General features: G+C 33.3%; 2 protein-coding genes across 4 annotated transcripts; both read right to left on the bottom strand.

The window, feature by feature from the left end:
• Window positions 1-494: 494 nt before the first annotated feature.
• Window positions 495-4,750, bottom strand: LOC147393854 (uncharacterized). 3 transcript variants are annotated; one of them, XR_015181905.1, is made up of 4 exons: window positions 4,189-4,750; window positions 2,157-2,340; window positions 972-1,059; window positions 495-862 (listed from the first exon to the last, which is right to left on the bottom strand). XR_015181905.1 is itself a non-coding variant. In XM_086454913.1 (3 exons), exons 1-2 carry the CDS (start codon window positions 4,625-4,627, stop codon window positions 1,019-1,021), a joined length of 480 nt encoding a protein of 159 aa, XP_086311039.1. In that variant the 5' UTR covers window positions 4,628-4,750; the 3' UTR covers window positions 504-862; window positions 976-1,018. The 3 variants fall into 3 exon arrangements, 2 of the variants coding, with proteins under 2 accessions (XP_086311039.1, XP_086311037.1); XM_086454913.1 differs by lacking the exon at window positions 2,157-2,340 and having other exon boundaries at window positions 504-862; window positions 976-1,059; XM_086454911.1 differs by lacking the exon at window positions 2,157-2,340 and having other exon boundaries at window positions 505-862.
• A 3,511-nt stretch (window positions 4,751-8,261) lies between these two features.
• LOC147393855 (pathogenesis-related protein PRB1-2-like) lies at window positions 8,262-8,915 on the bottom strand. Its single transcript, XM_086455145.1, has one exon. The coding sequence runs from the start codon at window positions 8,913-8,915 to the stop codon at window positions 8,262-8,264; it is 654 nt and encodes a 217-aa protein (XP_086311271.1).
• Between the last annotated feature and the right edge of the window lie 343 nt (window positions 8,916-9,258).

The raw sequence follows: 9,258 nt of genomic DNA on the forward strand, positions 1-9,258 counted from the left end.
CTTGTGTATCCCGAAGAAAAAGATTTATAGTTCTATATTCTTATTTCCATGACCGCTAATGATTTCTTGATTCAAAAATTTTCACTCAGTATATGTAATCGGCTAATGTAACAAGGGCACAAAACCATTGATCTTTACCTTGTGTATCCCGAAGAAAAAGATTTATAGTTCTATATTCTTACCGCATCAGCCGAGTGTGTATCCCGAAGAAAAAGATTTATAGTTCTATATTCTTACCGCATCAGCCGAGTACAGACCGAGTGACTCTTCCATAAAATATACCAAAAAATTTCCATTTACACGAAATTTAACTTATAATTTGTTTTGTATATTTAAATGGAAAATCAATATTCATTTCTCAAATAATTCAATGAATATTAAATTTCCACTAAAATTACCAAATTTTAAGTATAAAAATTCAATATTTCAGAGGAAACATTTCTACAAAAAAAGAAACTTCCACCAAAAATATTATTTTTTCCTATATACACAGTATCTACTAGTAAACATTTGCATATAAATTAATTATGATTAGTAAGTTATCTATTTTATCTTGTTTTAATACATTCTAAGCATATTACACGCACACTATCAACTATGTGTTTAAATTAGTTGATTATAGATTTACAACTTATTGCCAAACAAATCTTGGACACTGCTACATCCAAATAAGAAAACAATCTGATAAAGTAATAGGCAAGGTAGGACATCGGCAACCACAACAACAATATACACCCAATCACCAACAACAACAATATACACCCAATCACCAACATGACTTTGAATGATAAAAAAGAGTGAGCAAATCAAATGAGTCGCTCCTTCATGATATCTTCGCTCTCAAGAAGTCCATTTCAGGATGCTGCATGGACCAAATATCAGATCAGATGATCAAAAGTTGGCACGAACCACATAAAAGAATTTAACAAGCATATATTTTTTTTAATGTCCTTAGAGAGAGAGAGAGAGACTCATTTCAGCCATAAATTTCTTGAGGATCTCTTGCTTCTGCAGCTCATCACTTGTTGGTAGACCCATGGTTTTCTGTCGCTGATAGAACTGCGTGAAAGGAACAGAGGATAACAAATCAAATACAATAACCAAATAAAAAATGAGAGATTAGACTTACAAATAAACAGCTGAAAATAATATCCCTCATTAGAATTGTTATCCAATCAACTACTTCAAAAGACCGATATGTTGGAGAAGGGGAGAACTATGACTATAAGATGGTCATTGGGCTTAACTGGGGTATGACACACCAGTGGGGGAAAATATACACTCAACACTCTCCCTCACCTATAAGAGTGGAAAGATTTGAACCCGTGACCTATACGAACCTAGCACTTTGATAACATATTGACCATGATTTTGGAGAAGGCAATTCTCACATGATGTTTTGAGGTTGAACTAGGCCCATGGACCTTAATATGGTATCAAAGATGGGCCTGTCTGTTTCTGGATGTATAGAAGTGTTTCCCTGCCTCTGCATGTGGTGTCCCACGTGAGGGTTGAAGTTGGAACGATAGTCTCACATTGCCTATGGGAGCCCAATCCGTGCGGTATATAAGAAGGCAACCCTCACCTTATGACCGTAGTTTTGAGGTTAAGTCAGACCCATGGACCTTATTATGGTATCAAAGCTAGGCCCGTCTGTTTCTGGATTTGTGGAAGGGTTTCCCTGGCTCTGCATGTGGTGTCCCATGTGAGGGAGGGTGTTACATTGATAGTCACACATCGCCCGCTAGAGTCCAATCCATGAGGTATATAAGAAGGCAACCCTCACCTTATGAGGAAGGTGTTGAGGTTGAATTAGCCCCATGGACCTTAATAAGAATTTCCACGATTATTAAATTACTCAGTTTCTTTCAACACTAAAATCTGATTAAAAATTTTAAAGCAAAAGTCCTCAATTCACCACTCGCATGGAAGTATAGGCATAAAAACAGTTCAGACACTAAGTAGAACTCGGGGAAGAAAGCAAAACAACTACCTCTCTCAATCTCATAAAACTTGTTCAGAGTATTATCTTTAACAAGTACCACAATTTCTACTGAGACTAGTGTTATGGCTTGATATAGAATTTCACTGATACCTAAAGAAAAAGAAAAACTAAAAGGCACGCATGATAGTAACGAAAGACATGGGTACAATACCATAATCTTTTCCACAGTTTGGCTGGTTTCAGGATCCAAGTCAAAGAGCTTGCTATTCTCAGGTTCTACTTTCTGTGTATCAATTTCAGGGTCACCTTTCACCAAGTATTTCACCACTCCATCTAATTTTGCTTAGTCAAGAACACAGAGATGAACTTCTCATCCTCTGCAGAATGTTCGAATGCTGAAAAATAACCATTTTTTTTTTCAAAATTACAAAAACAAACCTTGAGCGGTCATTGAAAAGCTACCATGCAGAGTGCGTTTTTCAAACACTCTTTTGAATTTGAGTTTTTCAATAAAATTAAGAGTATGTTTTATTCTTTAATTGGCGTGTCATAAATAATTTAAGAACTAAGGCATCAAACCTAAATAGAAAAAAATCATTTAAATAGTTTAATATATGCATGAGTATATTATAATATAAAATAATAGATTAATTTAATTTTTAACATTTTTAAAATTTTATTATTTAATAAAATTTAGTATTTTTTAAATATACAAAATGTGTATTTCAATGGCTAATTCAGCGGATAAATTTTTTGGAAAAAATTTTATTGTGAAAAACTACACTTGAATGGTAGTTTTTAATGCAAACTTGAAAAACCTACAATTGAAGTGTAGATTTTTCACGGTAACTTGAAAAACTACATTTGTACTGTCGTTTTTCATAGGATTGCCAAAAATGACTTTTCAATGACCGTTCAAGGTTTGTTTTTGTAATTTTAAAAAAGTGGTTAGTTTTATTAAAAATAATATTTTATTTAGATTTTTTTTTTAATTTCCCCTTTCAAATACTTAATTTAGTGTTAAAGAACTTATGAATTTTTAATTATTTAATTTCAATACTAAGCGATGTGGAACGAAAGAGAGTATGTCTTACATGGTAAGTTATTATTATCTTTTTTAATAGTTTTTAAAAGTTTATTACTATTTGCAGGGAATTGTAAATGATTATTTTATCACAACAATTAGAAGAAAAAAAAAGTCTTCTAATAACCTAAACATGATTTCAATAAGAGGGATAGTGTATGATCAAGATATTAGAAATGGGTCCCTTTCAGCAACAAACATTTTGACAAACATTTTGGCAAAACATTTTTCAAAACATGGGTTAGAGGTTTTGGAATGGGCTGATTTTTGGTGAGGATGATCTCTACGATGAGGAGATCATCCTCATAAAAATCAGCCCATTCCAAAACTTCTAGCCCCATGTTAACAGGTTGAAAAATCGTGGACCATCCATTTTGTAAACCATTTTTGATGGGTTAGAAGTTTTGGAATGGGCTGATTTTTGGTGATGATGATCTATTCCCTGTAGAGATCATCCTCACCAAAAATCAGCCCATTCCAAAACCTGTAACCCATATTTTCAAAAATGTTTTGCCAAAATGTTTGTCAAAATGTTTGTTGCTGAACATTTCCCATTAGAAATATAATTTTATTAAATAGTGATATATACAAAATTTTCAATATCTAAAAGAATATAACATATAACCACCATACCCTTCTTTTTAATAACCAAAGCCAAAGACTATAACTCTCAACCATGGTTTTAAAAATTGTTTTGACATCTCGTCTCATCCATGAACGAGATCGAGTCGTCTCGGATGAGTTTTCCGATATGTTTTAAATCTCGTCCAATACGTTTGACTTGTCTATTCGCCTCGTTGGTGGACGATACCAAGACACATCGGACGAGTCATCTCGGTCTCGGGGGAGGCTTAAAACCATGCTCTCAACATTACTTCAATTATCATTTACTACTGACATGGTCAAAATATCGGAATGTATGGGCTGATATGTTTCGATATATAGGCTGAGACCGATACGAAACATTGATGCCAAAACACTGAATGTATCGGCCAATTTTTTCATTTAGTTTTTGGACCTAAAAACTAGATTGTTTTTTGTGAAATTAATCAAACTACGAGACCATATAAACCTACTAACATCGATTGAGGCAATTTTACCAAATTATAGATTTCAAAAATCTCATAATTAGGAAATTAGGGCAAAAACTATAACTGACCCCTCACGATCTCTTTCCCATTCTTCAGCGCTTCTTCTTTGTCTGGCTTTCTTTCCTTCATCACCTCCTCGTTTACTTTCTTCTCCTCCATCGAAGAAACCACTCTCTCCGTCTCCTTCAAACGTTTCTCAGGCTTTCTTCCATATTCCTCTAAACCCCTCTCCTCTGCTTTCTTCTTCCTCTCTGCTGTGTCCTCCTTCGTTGAAGAAACCAAAGCAGAGATCCTCTTGCCGACATTATCGTCGTTGAAAATATCAGATTTTCTACGAAGGAAATCGATTACTGTCTCCATTAACGCGAGAGGACTTCTCTGATTCAAGATCTGCTTCAGAACTTCGTCGTATAGTCCAACCGAGGAGCTTCCAGAAGAGGACGAACATGAAGGTTTCTGCTGCTGTTGTGGTACATTTTCTTCTCGAAAATCAGAGATAATCGCCATGATTGAGAGACAGTGAGAGAGCTTTCAAGGGTTTCTCTGTAAAGATTCGTTTTGGGAAATTTACAGGAAAATTTTTGATTTGGACTTCTGGAATCTTAACTTTTGAAGGGCTTTGAATAAACTCTGTCGTTCATAAATAGGATACAAAGACTTCGAGAATCGAGATATTGTAATGGAAAGTGAAAGAAACTGGAAGCTAGGATCTTGTACTCGGAGGAGTTGTATAGTTAATGAACTTCGTATCATCCTGTACGTCAAAGCTAGACCTCCATAAAAATAAAAAATAAAACTGGTTACAATGGCATTTGTTAATTACCTCCTTGGGGAAAAAAAATATATCGAATCTTTATTACTAGGACATTTAGCATAAAAATTTCATATAAGGTTATTTGCTACACCTTCAATTTCTCAAATAAACCCTTGAAAATAATATACTAAATTGTAATTTCCTCCTTCCCAATATTTTATACCATTGAAATAGAGAAAAATTCAGTCTCTCTATCAAAATTTATAAAAAATTATTAAAATTTATCAAAGAGACTCTAGATTTGAATAATAACAATGAATCTTATAGATCTACGCATTTTCTTGTTTGATCCACGATTTATTGAAGAGTTCTAACAAATATTATCAATCTCTCTTATATTTATTTTTAAAATATTTTGTTTATATTCTTATAATTTAAATATATTTCTCATCCATAATTATATAAATGAAAAATCATAGTTAAAAAAATTAATTTAACAAAAATATTACGATTTTATTCATAAAATTTACCTAGCGTCGGATCTCAACGTTGAAGCTCAATGGTACTTATTGTCGAATTTTGATGAAATTATTTAATAGAAATTTTTATTAGTGAAAAATATCCACAACGTCGAACCTCTATAAGAGGTACGATTGAATCTCAATACTATAATACATTCCATTGAGGTTTACATTTGACTTCACTATTATCAATGTCTTTTGGGTCAAAAGGAATAGAATTTCAATCCCACCATGCAATTACTTTATTTAGTTTATAATTTTTTTTTCTAAATTATATAAATATTCTTTAATTATGTAATTTAAAATATCACCTTAATTAATATTTTAAATTACAAAAAATCTCTATAAAGGGTTAAATGATAAAAATATGATATAAAATTAGATTATTTATTTAATTTTTTGAAAAAAAAAATTATAATTATTTTATAATAATAAAAACATTAATCATGCACAAATCCTAATGGACTTGCACATGATAGTTTTATAATTGTAAAATGTACCTTTGGATGTACTATCCAAATAGTAAACCTATAATAACATAAAATAATATAATAAAAAAACAAAATTTGGAATTATATTAATTAATCAAATGAACAAGGATAAGATTATATGATTTTTAGAAAACTCTTTCCTAAGGGTTTGTTTGATTGCAAGAAATATGATTTTTTGTGGAAGTCAAATTCCATGAGAACTAGGTATCATGGAAAAATGTTTTTTATCGTTTGACCCAAAAACCAAAAAATTCCAATAGAAGAGGAGGATGAGATAGTGAGTGATCTTATTGCAAATCCACGTTCATTAATTGAAAAAATATCTCTATATTAAATTAACTGATACAAGTTGTCATAGAGTTGGATTACCTATTAATATTTTTAAAGAAAATTTCTTAAATCAATTATAAACATATTTCTAATCTTACATAAATATAATTTTCACAACTCTTGGGCAAAAGCACATGCCACAAACTAGTTTTTGCATAACTAGCCTTGTTATAGTGACTCGAAAGTTGAAATAATTAACACTAGAAGTAATAATGTGTGTGTAGAGAACCATCAATTTCCCTTGACTTCATATCTGGAGAAAATGTGTTTATGATTTTTTCCACGCATAATGACACTCACAATGCTACTTCGAGTGTTATTTCAAGGTCACTTTAACATTTTTCTAATTAGAATTTGAAGAAGAATATCTTAATAGATTTAGATAAAAATTTGTAAATTAAACAACGCAGTAAAGTAGAGTTGTGCTGGGGTGATACATGAGCAAAAAAATATTCTCTCTTTTACTTTCTAAAACTGTCTATCTGCTTCAATACCCAAACTTTGATCATTTTCAACCCTCAGATTCATTTGGCAAAAATCATTCAAGGTTAATTTATCAATTTTCTCACTCATTTAGAAAAATTAGAGTAATTACTCGCACCATGCCAAGATCTAAATGGTAACGCAATACTGAAGATGAAGGTATTTTGATTATTTTATGTTAATCTAGGGTAGAGCTAGTAAGGAGACAATGGGGGCAATCTTTTTTCAATAAAATCCTGGCTCCGCTCAAGTGTGTGTTAGTCATAAAAATTCATGGTTGCGAGGTTATACCATCAAATAAAAAAGACAATGGTTCTCCAAATATATCTAAATTACCCTATATAAAAAAAAAATTGCTAGTTTGTATTCTAAATTTCTAATGATGTGCCCATAAACCATCTTTTGAATTTATAAGATTCACTCATATATATATAGATAGGGTAGCGTTCAATGGCTAACGTTTTGGCAAAACATTTTTCAAAACATGAGTTAGAAGTTTTGGAATGGACTGATTTTTGGTGATGATGATCTCCTCACCATAGAGATCATCCTCACAAAAAAATCAGCCCATTCCAAAACTTCTAACCCATGTTTACAAGTTGAAAATCGTGGACCGTCAATTTTTTGTAAATTATTTTTGATGGGGTTAGAAGTTTTGGAATGGACTGATTTTGGTGATGATGATCTCCTCACCGTAGAGATCATCCTCACCAAAAATCAGCCCATTCCAAAACTTCTAACTCATGTTTTGCCAAAAAGTTAGCCATTGAATGGGACCCATATATATATATATATAAAAGCAAACAGTTGGAGACAATGTGTTTTGTCTTATATGGGGTAAAAAGTTTTAGAATGGGCTGATTTTTTGTGAGGGTAATTTCTATGGTAGGGGGATCATCTTTTCAAGCAATTAGTCTATTCTTAAATTGCTAATCCCAATTTACAAATTAAAGAATCTTTGATCATTCATTTTAATCGTTAGTTTATAACCACTTTTCATAGGGCCAGAAGTTTTCGAATTAGCTGATTTTTTGTAAGGATGATCTACTCACCATATAGATCATACTCACAAAAACTCAGCCCAATATATACATATAGGGAAATGTTCAGCAACAAACATTTTGGCAAAACATTTTTCAAAATATGGGTTAGAGGTTTTGGAATGGGCTGATTTTTGGTGAGGAGATCATCATCACCAAAAATCAGCCCATTCCAAAACTTCTAACCCATAAAAAATGGTTTACAAAAAATGGACGGTTCACGATTTTTCAACTTGTAAACATGGGGCTAGAAGTTTTGGAATGGGCTGATTTTTGGTGAGGATGATCTCCTCACCATAGAGATCATCCTCACAAAAAAATCAGCCCATTCCAAAATCTCTAACCCATGTTTTGAAAAATGTTTTGCCAAAATGTTTGTTGTTGAACGGGACCCATACATATATGTATATATATACACTAGATTTAACCAATAAGTAAATATTTAATACCAAAACAAAAGGAAATTTATATTAATACACCTACAAACAAACCCGTCCGGTACATTAAAAAGAAAATCCCCCATTAATAACCTTGCCCTGGTGGTGAGGTATTAGTAGGAGGAGATGTATCAGCTGTGGGTGCAGGATTGAAGGGGCTCTCATCGAAAAAGTTCCCTGGAGGGTCATAACAACATATAATGTACACACCCCCATTGACGCATTTCACACGTGCACACCCTAATCTTTGGCTGGTCCTCCAGACAATTTGAATATAATGTCCGCACATCTTATCCGCTGCGCACATGTTAGTCACTACATTGTAGTCTTGTAATTCGCTGACCCAAGCATTCACTGCATCCGCTGCTGTATGTTGGAAGTAATCTGAACCCCAATAAATGTTCTCACCATAAGGACCATTAGAATGGATCATATCGCACAACAACGCGCGTTGCGAGGCAAATCTACGGGCGTAACGTGTTAGATTCTTGTCCCATTGAAGTAGTGGTTCTCCGAATTGTTGTCGGACCTTGTTATGTCCATCAAGGAATTGTCGAATAGTTGCTCGGTTTCTCTTTGCACGTTTCATTTGGTTAATTGTTACTGCATCGTAACGGGAGTAGGCTCCTCCTATGTATGCAGGCGGTCGTACTATCTGTTCTTCTTGGGATTCGGGAATGGCAAATACGATGAAAGAGAACGAGATGAGAAGAAGAGTTAAGTGGATTGGTTTTGCCATTGTTGTTTGGCTGCTGGAAGCGCAGCGGCAGAGGAGACAGGACAAAGAAGAGAGGATTTATTTTTTTTGGGGTTTAACGGCCGTTAGGATGTTGTGGTGGACGAGAGTAAGTAAAGCTGTTAACGTCGTCCGTGGTTGTTAAAGGTTCAAAGACAAAGCCTTCTGGTTGACCATTTAAAAGGGTCTATGTGGTCAAATTTTTTTCAACAAACGTTTGACGTGTGGCGTAAATGACATCCGCAATACACAGAGAGAGAGAGAGATTCTCTCTTGTCTGGAGAGATCTTTTTGAGTAGATTTCGGGTTGTTTCTTCCAGGTCAATTATTATATTTATTATTTTTT

The sequence above is a fragment of the Akebia trifoliata genome, chromosome 10 (assembly GCF_017979445.1).
Source record: "Akebia trifoliata isolate Shusen 1 chromosome 10, ASM1797944v1, whole genome shotgun sequence".
Classification (NCBI taxonomy): Eukaryota; Viridiplantae; Streptophyta; class Magnoliopsida; order Ranunculales; family Lardizabalaceae; genus Akebia; species Akebia trifoliata.